Source organism: Puma concolor, chromosome E1 (assembly GCF_028749965.1).
Source record: "Puma concolor isolate L17-30 chromosome E1, mPumCon1.1.hap2, whole genome shotgun sequence".
Lineage (NCBI taxonomy): Eukaryota > Metazoa > Chordata > Mammalia > Carnivora > Felidae > Puma > Puma concolor.
This window is the reverse complement of record NC_141680.1, coordinates 11,578,779-11,595,723: the sequence shown is the minus strand read 5'-3', so window position 1 is coordinate 11,595,723 and position 16,945 is coordinate 11,578,779. Positions and strand designations below refer to the sequence as shown.

General features: G+C 55.6%; 1 protein-coding gene across 1 annotated transcript in view; it reads left to right on the top strand.

Annotated features, from left to right (window-relative positions):
• The window catches only part of MYO15A (myosin XVA), a 52,510-nt gene extending 38,414 nt beyond the window's left edge, over window positions 1–14,096 (top strand). Inside the window, exons 55-64 of the mRNA XM_086686190.1 lie at window positions 1,293–1,423; window positions 2,839–2,933; window positions 3,187–3,264; window positions 3,557–3,653; window positions 4,666–4,826; window positions 5,876–6,009; window positions 7,989–8,122; window positions 8,449–8,582; window positions 9,753–9,893; window positions 12,992–14,096. Of these exons, the coding sequence (XP_086542316.1) occupies window positions 1,293–1,423; window positions 2,839–2,933; window positions 3,187–3,264; window positions 3,557–3,653; window positions 4,666–4,826; window positions 5,876–6,009; window positions 7,989–8,122; window positions 8,449–8,582; window positions 9,753–9,893; window positions 12,992–13,093 (1,207 nt within the window). The 3' untranslated portion in view covers window positions 13,094–14,096. The remainder of the gene's footprint in view (window positions 1–1,292; window positions 1,424–2,838; window positions 2,934–3,186; window positions 3,265–3,556; window positions 3,654–4,665; window positions 4,827–5,875; window positions 6,010–7,988; window positions 8,123–8,448; window positions 8,583–9,752; window positions 9,894–12,991) is intronic.
• Window positions 14,097–16,945: the final 2,849 nt, after the last annotated feature.

Sequence of the window (16,945 nt, the reverse complement as noted above, 5' to 3'; positions counted from 1 at the left end):
GGACAAGCCGTGGTCCTCTGAGCTTCAGTTTCCTCCTTTATAAAACAGCAGCAGTAATGTGTATGTCCAGGTTCCTGGTTGCACGCGACAGAAGCCCAGTTCAAGCTGGTTTAAGCAAAAGAGTTCAGGTGACTAAAAAGTCCAAACGTGGATTCAGGCATAGCTGGATCCAAGTGTCATTAGGAAGCCGTCTTTCTCTATATTCTGGATCTGCTTCTCTCTGTGTTGATAGCGTTCTTAAGTAGTATCTCCAATATGCTGGTAAGATACCAGCTCTGGAGACACATTTTCCAGCTCAGTAATCCTAGGGAAAGCAAGATTGACCCAATATTTATAGCAAAAATGACCCAATCCAATCTTATTGGCTTACCTGGTCCCGTGGCCATCCCTGAGTCAACCACAATGGCTGGAGGACACAGAGATTTGACTGGCTAGTACTGGGCCAAATATTTGTCCCTAAACCAATCACCATATCCAAAGGAAGACCGAACCCTTAATTGGCCAGACCTGGACCAGATAACCATCCCTAAACCAAACATCATCGAGGCCAGCGGACTGCAGGGTTCTAGTTGGTCAGACCTGGCTCCCATGCCCATCCCCCAACCACAGTGACCTAGGGAGGCGTGAGTGTTTTCTTAAAGGAGCCCAAATGCCGTCCCCAGACACCAGCAGGTCCCCACAGATGAAAGCCTCACATCCAGGGCAGTGTGAAGGTGAATTACCGTGTCTTGCGGGATGAGCACCCAGCAAGTACCCAGTGTGTGATGTTCTTGTTACCGCCAGAACCATCCTCCTGTCCCCGTCTACTCTACCTCCCCCACTTGCTCTCTATCCCCCCAGGAATTCTGGAAGCACTCAGCACATCCCCCTGTCCCTTCACATGCCCAGGCCTCCCCTACCACTACTCCGCACAGTCCCAGCAGGCACCCCCTTGCCCTCCTTCAAGGACCTTCACCCAGGAGCCTCCACAGAGGGATTCTACCGGGGAATCCTCGTGGGGTGTGTGTGTGTGTGTGTGCGCGCGCGCGCGCATGCGTACATGTCCGGCATGTCATGTCAAGGGCCTCATCTCCTACTCTCCCTATCTCCCACCCTGGCTTCCCGAGCAGATCGTACCTCCTGCATGGCTTTGGGGCCCACCTGCCCTCTTCTCACTGGCCAAGGAGGAGCATCCTCACAAGACAGGAGCTGCCCGAGAGCCAAAGAACTCCAGCCCCATCCTGGAGACTCCTGGCATGGCCCTCCAGGGCTGTGGCCACCCGCAGTGTGTCCCTGTGTGTGTGTTCCTGCAGGGACAGCTGCCAGCGAGGCTGGAGGCTGCTGTATATCGTGGCTGCCTACCACAGCTGCTCCGAGGTCCTCCAGCCACACCTTGTTCGCTTCCTCCAAGATGTGAGCCGGACTCCGGGCCTGCCCTTCCAGGGTGAGGGGCCTGTCTTCATGGGGATTGGCTGGGAAGCCAGCTGCGGGCAGAAACATAGAGGGCTTGGTCCCTCACATGCACATGTTTACTAGTATTAATTCTGTCCCCAAACATTTGCAGGGGTCCCACAGGGGCTGATGTGATGGGTTATCCGATCTAACGCAGAGAGTGGCATGTCAGGGAAGACTTCCTGGAGGAGGTGTGACCCTGGGTAGTGAGCACATGGAAGGGATTTCTAGGTGGACTGAGTGGCAGGAGCAAAGGCCTAGAGGTGGGAACGTGTGGCATGTGGGAGAAGGAAGGAGGTGGCAGGGCCTGGAGTATGGGGTGAGGCCCTGCTTCTCTGGCCATTGCAAATCAACAAGGGTCTTGGGTGGGTCTGGGCAGGGGTGAGGCCCAGCCGGTGGCAGGGTCTCAGCCTCTCTACTCTAAAAGTATGGAGGGAAGGGGCCGGTCCTCGGCCTTACCCCCACCCTTGTTTCCGAAGCAACCCCTGGACTTCCCCTTAAAAACGTTTAGGGCTCTGTGGTCCTCATGGCAGTCATGAAGAAGATAGGAAACCTCAATTTGTCTGCCTCTGAATCCTCTCTCTTTTTTTTTTTTTTTTTTCAGTTTACTTATTTTGAGAGCGTGCACACAAGCAAGGGAGGGGCACAGAGAGAGAGAGAAAGAGAGAGAGAAAGAATCCTAAGCAGTCTCCGTGCTGTCAGCACGGAGCCCTATGTGTAGCTCGATCCCATGAATCCCATGAGATCACGACCTGAGCCAAAATCAAGAGTCGGACACTTAACTGAAAGAGCCACCCAGGCACTCCATGAATCATCCTCTTTGGTTTGGTTAACATTCCCAGAGTCTAAAATGAATAGACCCAGGTCCATGAGGCAGGGCTCCCAGACCCATGAAGACAGCAGAATGTGCCCTAGAACTCTTGCCTTGACCTCCCCAGAGCAGGGTGAGGGCACATTTAATACAGAGAAACAGAGAAACTTGGTGGAATCTTCTGCCCTGGACTCTTGAGTGAGGGAGGGCGGTTGGCAAGGGGGTCTCAGCTGGCAGGGGCACAACCACATTACCATAGCCATGCAGCCTGTTGGGGACATACCCCGCCAGTCAACAGCTGCAGGTGACGGCTATTTCCAAGGCTCCTAGGTAGCCAAGGGGACTGTGGGCTAGCCAAAAGGCTTTAACCACGTGAGCTGTGGGTTCGAATGCAGCTCTTAACCTCAACCAGCTCTCCAGCTCCAACCTTGGGCAAATCACCGTCCCTCCCTGAGCTGCTTCCTCAGCTATCAAACAGGAGAATAAATGCCCCATAGGCTGTGGAGAGAAGCCAGTGGGCTCATGGCTGGTGGCCAGAAGAGCCTCTCTGCCCCGCTGCCTACCCCGGGCAAGGCCTTGACTCCCTGTTTCTGTAGGGATTGCCAAGGCCTGTGAGCAGAATGTGCAGAAAACCTTGCGCTTCGGTGGCCGCGTGGAGCTCCCCAGCAGCATGGAGCTTCGGGCCATGCTGGTGAGCGTGGAGTGGGGGGTGGGGGGTGGGGGCACGTCAGGATGAGTGTGAGACATGAGCCCTGTCCAGAGACCCCGTGTGCACTCACTGCTCAGAGATGTGCCATCAGGCCCTATCAGGTCCAGGTGCACAAGTGTTCCTGCACAAGCCTGTCCAGAGCCCCGTGGCTCAGGGACTAACATGGCAGGGGACAATTGCTGGCCCAGGTCCCAAGTCCTAGCCTCTCTCATCTCCTCCCTTCTCTTTGTCCCAGGCGGGCCGCAGTTCCAAGAGGCAGCTCTTTCTTCTCCCCGGAGGCCTTGAACGCCACCTCAAGATTAAAACATGCACCGTAAGTGAGGGAACGTTTCTGGCAGGCAGGTGCTGGAGGGGTCGGGGCACCTCAGCCTCTGGGGTGGACCTGGCTCAGAGTCGTACTGCAGAGGCAGAATTTGAATCCTGAGTCTCTCAGACTCCAAAAACGGTGCTCCTTCCCTGCATGAGGCTGATTGGCAGTCCTCAGAAGGATCCTTTGTGTCCCTGCAGAGGGCCTGAGGAACTCTGTGCTTGGGCTCCCGGGGCCTGGGTGGACTAGGAGGACAGAGATCAGCTTGGCTGGCACAGCCTCACCTTCCTCCCTGCAGGTGGCTCTGGACGTGGTGGAAGAAATCTGTGCTGAGATGGCTCTGACTCGCCCCGAGGCCTTCAGCGAGTACGTCATCTTCGTTGTCACCAACCGAGGTGAGCGGTCAGGAGGACTGAGCACACTGGGCCCGGCCTTGTAAGGCCCAGGTCAGATGCCACTTCCTCCAGGAAGCCCTTGCTGCCTTGTGTAAGAAATTTCCTGTGCGCCAAGCACCCCCAGCTCTGTACGTTTGTCTTGCCTACCAGACCCGAAGTTCATGGAGGACTGTGCCCTCCCTGACTCCTGCCTCTGCCCTTTCAGGCCTGTTCAGCCGGGAGCATGTGTGCCCTGCCCTCAGGGAGCTTATATCCTATTTTTTTTTCCTTTTTTTTTTTTTAAATTTGAAAGAGAGAGAGTGTGAGCAGGGGAGAGGCAGAGAGAAAGGGAGACACAGAATCTGAAGCAGGGTCCAGGCTCCGAGCCGTCAGCACAGAGCCCCACACGGAGCTTGAACTCACGAACTGTGAGATTGTGACCTGAGCCGAAGTCGGACGCTCAACCGACTGAGCCACCCAGGAGCCCCACACACAGTCGGGATTTAAACCCCAGCAGATTGGCCTCAAGAGTCTGGGCTTTATCATCATGACACGTCCCTTCTTCAGTACGATGTTACTGAAGATACGGAATGGGGAGCAGAAATGTCAACGCAAGAAGGAAAAACTGAAACGTCCCTCACAGACTCAGATCCCCTCACCGGCAGGCCCCAGTCCTCCCCACCCTCCGCCCGTTCCAGGAACCCGGCGAGAGGTCTCTCCTGAAGGAGTTCTGGAGAAAGGCACCCATTGGTCTCATGACCTGAAGTCTGTTGTGCTTCTCCTTGTCCCCAGTGTCCTCTGGGAGGGGGCCGGGCTTCCTTTGAGCAGAACCCAGGGCACTTTCCAAGACCTCGGTGGGCTGCAGCTTTGACTGGAGTTATTCCCGTCCCTGGTCATCGACGTTCCACAAACACTGGGCACCCTGTTCCACAAACACGCTCTGCTTTAGGGAGGACTCCGTGTCCTGGAGTGGGGCCGCGGCCTCGCCGGGAGTCTGCACATAGGCTGTCCACCCGCCCCCGGCTCTCCACAGGCCAGCACGTGTGCCCGCTCAGCCGCTGTGCCTACATCCTGGACGTGGCCTCGGAGATGGAGCAGGTGGACGGTGGCTACATGCTTTGGTTCCGGCGTGTGCTCTGGGATCAGCCACTCAAGTTCGAGAATGAGCTATATGTGACCATGCACTACAACCAGGTCAGCGCCTGTGGTCCACTCTGCTGCTCTGGAACCTTCCAGGCGTCCCCGTGTGAAGTCAGACTGCACAGCCTTGGCATCTGGTGCCTTCATGTTTCCAGCCTCATTTCTAGCCCTGATGCCCAGGCTCCCTTGCATGGACTCTTGGGTGCGGTCTGACCATGTCGCCCTCACTACCTAATTTGTGGGCCTTTCCACCCGCCATCGCTCCATCTGCCCTGTGATTCCTGCACTTGTGCTCACCTAAGTCCTCGCTGCCAGGGCCACCCCAAACAGCACCTCTTCCACGAGGCGGCTCTGACTTCCCCTTTCCTCCTGACTTCCTCCTCTGAATGCACGATCTGTCCCTTGTCTAAACGCCTGACCAGCTCTTGCTGGCATTGTTATTTTTGTCTTCGTGTTATTCCCTTTTGAGATTCAGGTAAGTCAGGACCATGGAGTTTCCAAAACCTGGGTTCTCCCCTCCTGTGCTCACATTGGTGGGAGGGATCGGACAGAGGGCTCACGTTTTTGTCGAGCTGGTGCCAAAGCTTCCGCTATTCCAGGTACAGAATACTGCCACTCAGCCTTCACGGCCTCATGCTGTGGCTGTTGACGACCAGCCCTGTGCAGCCGGGCACGGGGTTAGTGAAGCTGCGGCCTACGGGCCAGCAGCATCCCTTGGGAACTTGGGAGGATGCAGATCCTCTAGTCCTGCCCCAGATCTAGTGTATCGGGGTCTCGCGGTGCTCCCCAGCATGCACAACTGGTGCGTGCCCAGTTTTCAGAAACCCCGGACCCCTGGCCATTCCTGAATGCTGCATGCATTCAAGAGTGTCCACGACACTCTTTCCCGGCCACTGTGGGGACTCCCACAGGGACCTCGATGCCATGGCCCCCACAGCTCACCCTCACGTGCCTATTCCCCAAAGCCCAGGGAGGGGGCAGGCTGCCCCAGCCCCGAAGCCAGTGGGACTGGAACTATTAAACTTGCACGTGTCCCCACCTTCCCCTCACGAAGGCAGGAGCGCATACCTGCCTGCAGGCCCTTGTGGAATTCTCCCCCACAGGTCCTGCCCGACTACCTGAAGGGCCTCTTCAGCAGCGTGCCGGCCAGCCGGCCCAGCGACCAACAGTTGCAGCAAGTGTCCAAGCTGGCTTTGCTGCAGCACCGGGCCAAGGACCACTCATACCTGCCCAGCGTGTGAGCACCTGCCCACCTGTCAGCCTCCTCCCCCCGCAGCCCCCCACCATCCTTCAGGCCCTGGGCCCTACTCTTGCACCAGTGTCTGGGAAGCTGGCTGGGAAGGAGCGGCTGGCCTGGGTCTGGGGCTGAAATCTTTAGCCTCGCAGCGTGAGCTGGGACTCGGCCTCCTTCCACAATAGGTTGCTTCTGGCTGGTATTCATAGCTCAGAGAAAACGGGATGATCAAAAAGCTTTTGAGATACACGCACCCTGTGGCCACAGAAGCGTTCACCTCAGTGTCACCTGCAACAGCAACCCCAACCCCTGACAACAGGAGGTTCCTTAAATAAATTCTGGGGCGTCAGGCAGCCTTTAAGCCGACGTCCCCAAAGAGGTGATGAATCGGTCATCCTAAGACTTTTGGTCTCAGAATATTTTTACTCCCTTAAAAATAGGACCCCAAAGAGCTTTCATGTACGTGGGCTGCGGTATCAATATACTTACCCGCGTCAAAGTTGAAATTGATTTATTTAAATATTGATTTCTTAGTTGAAAAATAAGTCTAATGTATTATGCTCGAACATAAATAATTGTGTGTTGTAATAACGTGAGCAGTAAGGATAACTCAAGTAGTGTAAATTCATATTACGCGTTAATGCAAACAACTTATAAAAAGCTGTATTTCCCAAAAAGAATTCAGTGAGAAGAGTGGCACGGTTTTACATTTTGCAGATCGCTTTACCAGCTGGCTTAACGGAAGGCCGTTGGATTCTCAGATGTGCTTTTGCACTCAGTCTGCAGGGATCTCACATGTCATGTGGCCTCTGGCAAATTCTCCTGCACATTTGTGAGAGAACGGGAGAGGAAAAGGCCAAATAATGTCTTAGCATTATTAGGCAGGTGGCTTTGACCTCCCAGACCCTCAGCCACACCTCGAGAACCCCTGGGATGAATAATAGTAAAGGTGACGTAGGTACGGTGTATGTCCAGGAGCTCGTAATACAGTAAGTGCTCAATATGTAAAGCTCTTTTTTTATTATAATTTTAAGCAAAAGGCCAAGGGAGCACATAAAGCTATAACCCCAGTCCTGGAAAACAAAAATCTCACTGAGTTTTCCTTTTTGGAAGGCACTCTGCCTGCGTTACCTCAGGTAATCTTCCCAACTACACTGTATTTTCCCCCTTTACAGATGGGAAGACTGAGGCTCACAGAGGTTATCGGGCTCACTGAAGCTTACCCAGTAAATCGTGGGGAACTGGAATCCAAACCTAGGGAGGCCAGGTCCAGATGCCAGGCCTTTACCCGAGCAGTATAAAGAAGGAAAGCTGTTGCCCCAGGGGTCTCTTGGGGGAAGGAGGCTCCCCAGACTTTCTCCCAACCTTTCCCCAGTCTGTAGCCCAGGGCAGCTGGGATGGGCTGGCATTGCTGTTGGTGTTTCTCAGATGCCCCAAGAGGCAAAAGGGGGCTTCCCCGAGAGAGCCAGCGTGTGTCCGAGAGAAGGGACTGGAGTAGGGGGTCTGATGGCCCTAGGGGTCCAGCCTGGGACCCAGTGCTTCTCTGCCCCATCTCTGACCAGCTGCTGGTGGTTGCTCTGCCTACCCTGCTATTTCCCCCACCCTTGTGCGTCTCACCCCTGTGGCCTGGGCTTCTCTTCAGGAATCGGAGCTACAAAGGACTGACGCACCTTGGGTCCAAGCTTCGGCCCCCCAGTTCACCGAGTCACTGTGTGACCGAGGACTAGTCGGGGACCTTCTCAGAACCTCAGTTCCCTCTTCTCCAAACAGGGAGCCTAGTGGTACCAGCCAGGGTTATGGAGCGCCTGCTGTGTCCCAAGATGCTGAGCGAGCACTAGACAGCCAGCATTTAGCCTTCCAGGGAGGGTGCAAAGATCACATCCATTTGGCCTAACCCTGCCCCGCGGTGAGGATGGGCTGAGGCCCTGCACGGAGCACGCGTGGTGGTGGCCACTCAGGATCGCTTTTCCCTCCACGTGCAGGCGAGAGGTCCAGGACTACATCCCGGCCCAGCTCTACCGCACCATGGCTGGCTCGGCCTGGCTCAACCTGGTCGGTCAGCACCGGCAGCAGACGCAGGCGCTCAGCCCCCACCAGGCCCGTGCCCAGTTTCTGGGTAAGAGTCTGGGGCCAGGGGAGATCATCACGGGGTGCTCTACTGATGAGGGGGCCCGGAGGGTGGGGACGGAGGCACCTTTTTCTTCGCACCAAGGCATTTTCGGTGCCAGCCAAGCTGAGCGCCTGCCTGGACAGAACATTTTTCTAAAATTGCCATCAAGGCAGCACCTAGGCTCTGGGTGGCCCTGGGCAGCTGGGGCGGCTGGAGAGGTGGGGGGAGCCCCAGGGCGAGGACCCATACGCTGGACACAGCCGGGGGAAACTCAGACTGCAGTCTGGCCCTGGCCGCTGCCCTGACCGACCACCCCCCTCTCCCCACACCAGGCCTCCTCAGCGCCTTACCCATGTTCGGCTCCTCCTTCTTCTTCGTCCAGAGCTGCAGCAACGTGGCCGTGCCGGCCCCCTGCATCCTTGCCGTCAACCAGAACGGCCTCAACTTCCTCAGCACCGAGACCCATGTGAGTGGCCTGAGCCTGGCCCTGCCCCTCGTCCCCCTCTCCTCTGAGCCGCACTGCCTTCCGGGGGGCAGGCGAGCTGTGTGGCTGCGTGACCTCAGGCGACATCTCTTCCCCACCACGAGCCTCACTTGTCCATCTGGAACATGGGGATAGTGGTGCCCGCCCCACGGGGCTGTGGTGAAGGTGAAAGGTCAACCGTGAAAAGCGCTCCAACGGCGCACAATCTGCTCAGGCTGCTGTGACCAAGGTCCGCAGACCGGGGGCTCCAGCAGCAGATATTCATTTCTCACTGGTCTGGAGGCCGGAAGTGGGGGACCAAGGTGCTGACAGGGATGGTTTCCTCTGAGGCCTCTTTCCTTGGCCCGTAGATGGCCACCTTCTCCCTGTGTCCTCACGTGGCCCTTTCTCTACGTGCATACCCTTGGTGTCTTCCTCTTCTCGTAAGGACACCGGTCAGGTTTGAATTGAGCCCACCCTGACCGCCCCCATTTCAACTTCATTTCCTCTGGAAAGGCCTTGCCTCCAAACACAGTCACATTCTGAGGGGCTGGGGGTTAGGACTTTATTTGGAGGTGATTCTAGGAGATGCTGGAGTGAGGAAATGAGACCAGGAAGGGACCCCTCCCACACCTTGGGAACGCACTGTCTGGAAGAATGTGTTAGCAGCAAGTGGCCCCTGTGGGGACTGGCGCTCAGTTGAGCTGGGGGCCTAGGAGATAGCATGGAACACGCCCTTGGAGGATGCTCTCTGTTCTGGGGGTGAGGGAGCTGGGGTATCTCCCTGCCGTGTCGCCCTCTGTCATTAATCAAGGCATTAACTCTCATCGCTCTGGCTTTCCCTGCGTGTGCTCCGAGTTTGCTCCTGGGGGCAGAAAGAAAGCTCCAAACAAAGAGAGGCAGGTGCTAAGAAGCAGCTTTGATGTGAGGGTCAGGGCACCACTGGCATTTACTCACCCTCAGATCCCAAGCATTCAGGACAGTGCCTGGCACGCTGTTAGTGTTTGTTGAAGTCCAGAGAGGTAAAGCGACTTGCCCCAGGTCACCCAGCAAGTTGCTGGGGAACTGCTACTCCAGCCGAGACTTGCCTCCTGCTGATGTGATCTCAGGGGAGAGGCAAGCAGGGGTGAGACTGTCCCACCCACAAGCCTGTCTCCTCCCCTCCCCCTCCAGGAGCTGATGGTGAAATTCCCCCTAAAGGAGATCCAGTCCACTCGGACCCAGCGACCCACGGCCAGCTCCAGCTACCCGTATGTGGAGATCGCCCTGGGGGATGTGACAGCCCAGCGCACCATGCAGCTACAGCTGGAGCAGGTGACCCAGCCCCGGCACCCAGGCCTTGTCACCCGGCCCCTCCCTTCATTCCACTCACCAGGCTCTCCGCTGGGCCTGGCTCTATAGTAGGTCAGGTCCTGACCGTGCCCCAGACAGCGTCCAGCCCAGTGCTGGGGACAGATCTAACCCAACTGAGCATAGAACTGCAGGTCATTAGGGTGGTCTCTCAGTGAAGCGTCTTGGCAGGGAAAGAAGGGCCTAGGTTATTTGCAGTATATTGAGGAGTTTGATGGGGAACAGGGGAGACACGGGCAGGGCAGGGGAGGTCTTGAAAGTCCTTAAATGCCAAGCTAAGAATCTGGGGCATTCTCCTGAGGGCACTAGAGAGCCAGCCATAGAGGGTTGTTGAGAGGCAGAGACACAGGAAGTTTGAGGAAGTTCACATGGACTGAGGCTTGGAAGATGGATGGTGGGGTCTGGGTTTGAAGGGAGGGAGGGGGAGTCCCCGTGTGATAGACAAGGAAACTCAGGTCCACCTGCCCTGTACCTTCCCATATTTGCAGCAATTAATGGCTGCTCCTTAAAAAGCATGACTGACAGGCTCCTTTCCAAGTCTCATACCCCTGGAGTGAGAGTTCGCACCCCATTGAGAGAGAAGACTGAAGCCGAGGGACAGGTGGGATCAGGGCTAGGGCCTATGCACAGCTGCCCTTGCCAGCCTCCCACACCCCCTCAAGACCTGGGCCTAGGATCAGCCCCCACGCGAGGGCCTGCCTTGGAGGGGCTGACTTCTCAGGGCAAGAGGGAGGAACTCCCACCGCCCCAGCCCTGCCTCTGAGGGACACAACAGAGCCCTTTTGGCTCCCTGTGCCCCTTGGAGAGCCTGCAGCTCAGGACCAAGCTCCCCAGTCTGCTTCCTGCCACGCCCCAATCCCACTTCTGCCAAGCTCACCACCCACCCTGGCCTTACGTTCTGGCCTAGCCTGCATCCCAGAACCCTCCTCTCTGAGCTCCCGGCACAGCAGACCTACCTTCTGCTCTTTCTTGGGCTCCTTTTTCTGCTGCCCCCTCTCCTGGATGACCTCTAAATGTTGCTGAGTCTGAGCCCTCCCTCCGGCACCCTTTCTGGCCCTGAGAAAACCGCATCTGCCGTGACAGCCCTCATCTTTCTGTCTCCTGCTCTGACCCCTCGTCCTCTCCCCGCGGAGACCAACAGGCCTCTCCACCTTACCTTGGAACCTTCCCAGGCACTCAGGCCCTGCCCTAGAGGTCCTTTCCATCCCTGTCCCCTCCTCTCCTCACCTCTCTGGCCTCTGCTCTCACCCCCTCCCCTCTGCTCACAGCCATAGCCTCTTCCAGCTCCCTGTTGCCAAGCTTGCCCTCCCCTCTCTGCCCCAGACCCTTTCTACTCACTGTTCCCTCCACCCGAGTGCTCTTCCCTGGTTCGTTACAGGGCTCCCTCCCTCCTTCCCTTTATTTGAGTTTCAGCACAGACATCACTCTTTCCAGAAGCTTTCCTGAGCCTCCTCCCTGATGTATCACTATCTCCACCTTGGTAGACCTCATTATGGCTTGCAGATCAGTTATTTGCTTACATATTATGTCTCCCCCACCAGAACGCCAGCCCCAAGAGGCCAGAGCTGTGTCTGTTTTGTCCGTGTTGCGTCCATAGCACAGCAATGAGCCTGTAGTAAATGCTTAGTAAGTGGATAGTTGGATGGATGGTTGGAGGAGGCCTTTTTGGCTTTTCTACTTCCTTGCAGACCCCACTGCTGCCACTTCTGCCCCTGCCTTTGGCATGTTCGAGGTTGGGGGGGGACACATTCATTCAACACATAACCATTGAACATCTCTACATAGCAGGCCCTGCACTGGCTGTAGGGATACCGAAGTGACTGAGACCCCCTCAGCCCTGACCCTCATGGAGCCCCAGGTCAAAGAATCTCTTCAGTAAACCGTGGTCAGTGCTGAGAAAGGTGTAGGTGAGCTATCTGGCATGTAATCAGCGAGGGCTTCTAAGAGGAGGTGATGTCTGAGTATAGCAGCAGTGCAGCCGACAGTCCTAGGTCCCCGTGTGGCCCACCTCTGACAGGCTATCCCTTGAAGGGATCTCAAGGGATCTGAGGTCCACCCGCCCCACTTCTTCTTGAGCTTCAGTTTGCACCCCTGTCAAATGTGCAACAATCCCAGTAAGGCCTGGCATCGTAGCACGTGGGTGGCAGGGTTGGCCGGAGGACTGACTGGAGCAGAGGACGCCCATCATACGTACTCTGATCTCATTACGAGAGGTGGCCCCTCCGGGGTGGGGCAGACACCGCTGAAGTCAGCACGGAGCACTTGGGAGTGTGGCCTTGGGCCTCCTGCTACCTGGGTTCAGGTCCCCATCAGCTACCAGATGTGAGGTCTGGGGCAAGTGGCTTCATGGCCGTGTCCTCAGTTTCCTCGCCGGTGGAATGGAGTCTAAAAGCGTCTGCCTCATAGGGACACGGTGCGGACTAGAAGGGGTAAGATACCAGAAGCTGTCAGGACAGTTACAGCTCAGTGAGTGCTGCCCTTTATGCTTACCTTCTCTCCGAGCAGCCCCTGTGTCCCCTGCCCCCGGAAGTCCCTGCGGGGATCCCACCACCACCTGGGTCTGAAAACCACACTCGGGTGGATTTGCCATAATTTTCTTCTGCCTCTTACTCCGTACCCCATCCAGGAGCCCTGAGGCTGGGCCACCGCTTATTCTAGGCTGTGGGTGCCCGTGTTGACCGTGGCAACGCATAGTTAGAAACTTACCACTCATTGACTAGAGTAAGATTTTTTAATTTTTAAAGGCTTTACACGTAATAAAATCTCACGGAATCCTCACCACAACCTGTGAGGCAAGCAAGCCCTGGTAAACTGGGACCCTACTGGCCCCAGGTCACACAGATCACACTCGGCAAGGCCAGAAGCAAACCAGATGCACTTGATCTCCTGCTTACTTACCCCTTCCAGCCTATTAACCCAACAATTCTCCCTTCCGGTTCCTCACACTCCTCCCGGGACCCTGGGGGAGGTGGGGACAAAGGTGGGAGCCACTGGTCCTCACCCCGAGGCGAGAGCCGGCGAAGCGTCGGCGGGTGCGTGGACTCTCACGGTCTCTCCTGCAGGGCCTGGAGCTGTGTCGAGTGGTGGCTGTGCACGTGGAGAACCTGCTCAGTGCCCGGGAGAAGCGGCTTACGCTGCCCCCCAGTGAGATTACGCTACTCTGAATCGGCCCCCAGCCCTCCAGCTGCCCTCTGTCAGAAGGCTTGCTGTGTGGCCCCAGGGGAGTTACCGGGCCTCTCTGGGCCAGTGACCCCTGTAAGGGGCCAGACCCTTGGTGGAGGAGAGACCAAGAGGTGGTAGGAGGAATGACCCAAGTCCCCGGGAACCTGAAATGACAGATGCAGAGTTGGGATGGAATTGCAGTGTGCAAACTTGGGTCAGATAACAGGAGGAACTTCCAAAGGCGGGGCTGTGGGGCCCTCTGTCACATACCCACTGTGGGCCCCGCCCCTGACTCCCACCTGTGCTAGAGAAGCCCCACACCAATGGCCCAGTCAAGTGGGACTTTGTGTGTGGCTTACCCACGTTCTGATGCTCAAATCTGCGCCACGTCCACATCTCAGCCCCTCATGCGTCCTCCTTGAGTGCTCCCCACGCAGCCGCTCAGCTGGGATTTGTGACCCTTGGTCATTTCTATGCAAAAACGTGTGACTGGCGGCCATTCCTCTCTCCAGCCAGTTGGCCGAGGAGCTGGAAAAGAAGCCTAAGGAAGGAGGCAGGAATTGGAAGCCCAGCTGTGCCCCTGGCTCACTGCCCCTGAACAGAGCTTCCTGCAGAGACCTCTGTCCTTTCCTCTCCCTTCAGAGCCCTGTCCCCCAACTCCATACTCCTTAGGTAGCCCCAACCCAGTCCCCCGTCATTGGATGGGTCACACAAGTTTTGAGAGTGGTGTAGTGGAGGGAGAGAGAAGTTTTATGTCAGGGTTGGGGAGGAAGAAGTCTGGGAAAGGCTTCCCAAAGAATGGGACATTGGGGTTGGGTTTTGAAGGATGGGTAGGAGTTTGTTAAGAATAGATGGAGGGGAGGGGAATGAACATTCCAAACGGCAAAAACAGTGTTTGTTCTCTACTGTATCCCCCAGAGCCTAGGACAACGCCTATCACAGAGTAGGCACTTGAAAAATGCTTGTTACATGAATGAAAGAATAAATAAATGTTGATGGAAAGTGTTGGTGCTTTGGGGAACTTGTGAAGGAGGGAAGCACTAGTCTCGGGAGAAGAAGGCCTGGTAAGTACGTGAGGGCATAAGTAGCTGGAGCCACGGTGCCCGAGGAAGGATTTATTTATTCCATCAATACCTATTTTTTTAATTAAAAAAAATTTTTTTTAACATTTATTCATTTTTGCAAGACAGAATGTGAGTAGTGGGGAGGGGCAGAGAGAGAAAGAGAGACACAGAAACTGAGGCAGGCTCCAGGCTCTGAGCTGTCAGCACAGAGCCCGACATGGGGCTTGAACCCATGGACCGTGAGATCTTGACCTGAGCTGAAGTCATACTCTTAACCAACTGAGCCACCCAGGCGCCCCTTAATTTTTTTTAATGTTTATTTTATTTTGGAGAGAGAGAGAGAGAGACAGAGCATGAGCAGGGGAGGGGCAGAGAGAGAGGGAAGAAGACACAGAATCCGCAACAGCCTCCAGGCTCCAAGCTGGCAGCACAGAGCCCGATGCGGGGCTCTAACTCACAAACCACAAGATCATGATCTGAGCCGAAGTCGGTCGTTTAACCGACTGAGCCACCCAGGTGCCTCTCTATCAGTATCTGTTAAGCAACTGTGTCCTAGCCAGCTGCCAAGCCCTGGGAGTTGCTCACAGTTAAAGAACCATACGCCATGACAAAATCTGGGAGTGGGAGCTAGCTAGCTGATGAGGGGAGGGAACAGCATGTGCAGAAACCCTGGAGGGGACATCACCAGTGGAGGACTTGAGGCTGAAGAGGCCGGCAGGGGGTACTGAGTAAGGCTTGCAGACTACACTAAGGATGTACGATTTCATCCCAAGAGTCACGAGGAGCCTTCAAAGGTTTTTCAGTGGGAGACGGGGGAATCTGCTCAGATCATACTTTGAAAAGATCATCCCGGCCACAGAGCAGAGTGAATGTAGGGGACAGGGAGACCAAAGTAGGGGGGAAGCTACTGTAGCATCAGCTGGGAAACTCTGTGGTGCAGACACTGCTGGTGATGACAAGTGCGGAGGAGTTGTTATCTCTGGGGGATCGATCCGGCTGTCCCGAGACAGGAAAGGTCAAGGAACAGCCCTTCACGCCCATACCGCAGGGCTGTCCCACCTTCACCCGGCAGGCTGGCTTCCCCAGAAAGCAGCCTGGCCCCGACGTGAGGAGTCCAGTGCATATAGCTGATTGGGAACATGGGGCAAGTGGAAAAGAGGAGGCAGAAAGAGTGAGTTATCCATCGGGCTGCCCCTGCCACAGTCACTCTGCCCAGGTGAGAGGCGAGAGGCCTTGTGGGCTTCAGAATACAGGTGGGCCATGTGAGTGAGGCCCTTTGGAAGTGGCTCCTTGAGGTTGAGATGTCCTGCTGGTACGCATGGGACAGAGAGGAGCCTCTCAGCCCAGCCCTGGCCAGACTGCAGGTTGGTGAGCTGGACAGGTGACTGAAGTCTGAGTTTTGGGGGTGGCCTGGTACATGGCACTGGATAACCGGAACACCAGAGCTTTTGGATTTCAGGACCTGGGGCTTAAGACATAAGGCTCGTGTTTTTTGTTTTTGTTTTTTTTTTTAATGTTTATTTATTTTTGAGAGAGAGAGAGAGAACAGGGGAGGGGCAGAGAGGGAGAGAGACGATCTGAAACAGGCTCTGCGCTGACAGCAGAGAGCCCGATGCAGGGCACAAACTCACGAACCGCAAGATCATGACCGGAGCCGAAGTTGGATGCTTAACCAACTGAGCCATCCAGGTGCCCCATGGCTCATGCTTTTAATAGCTGTTCTGGAGACTCATGATAGCATCAGCAATTCAGGCCCTTGTAAAAGGAGGTAACAATCCCCACAAGGCAGAGTGGAGAGAGTTGGGGGTGACAGAAGAGTCAGCCCCTGCTGTGTTCCCCAGGCGTCCTAGGCCCCTCTGTCTGGGCCAAGACCCAGAAAGACAGGAACTCCAGGTAAGTGTGGGGAGATCCAGAGCGAAGGGACCAAGCCTCAGGGTTCCCAGACTAGTGTGTGGTGAGAACAATAAAGGAGAAATGTCTAGGTGGCATGGGAGTCTGAGACAGTCAACTGGTAAAAGCTTGAGGTCCCAGATGGGTGTGACAGGATGTGCCTTATTTGGGCACCAAAAAGTAACCAGAAGGACTTCATTGCTACCCCTGTGTGCAACAATAGGCTAGACTTGGTCAGGTTCTGGTGTCCAGATACTCCCCTCCCTGCCTCGGGGTGCCTCCGCTGCCCAGAACCCACAAGCCTATTGAGAGAATCTTGGCTTGGTAGTTGAAGGTCCAGGCTGTAAAGCCAGAGAGGCCTGTGTTCAAAGTCCACGTTTGCTGATTAGCTGTGTGGCCTTTTGCAAGCTCCTTGCCCTCTGTGAGCCTCTACTCCCTTCTTTGGAAACTGGAAACACTGACAGAAGTGTTAGAGCAAATACCTTCTAAGTGGTCATCGTTGGGGTCAGCACAGGATACAAATAGATGTCTGGGGTGGGGAGCAATTTTTTTCTTTAAAAAGCTCATTCTTACCAAGTTTTTACTCTGCACCAGGCATTGTACATATACTGACCCATTTAACCCTCCAAGTACCCCCAGTTAGTTGGTACTATTTTTGCCATCTCATATATGGGAAAACTGAGGCCCACAGAAATGAAGCAGGTGACCACTAAGCCTAGCCAAGATTCAAACACAGGCACGCTGGCTCCAGAGTCTGCTTTCTCTTGTGAGGCTCGGAGAGGTGAGGGCTCTGGCTCTAGAAGTCAGGAAGGAGCACATGGAAGTTTTGGATGAGGTGCCTGGGATGGGAGGGGTTGTTGAGACCTAGAGCAGAGATGAGCCTCATTTTTGCCTGGGTGA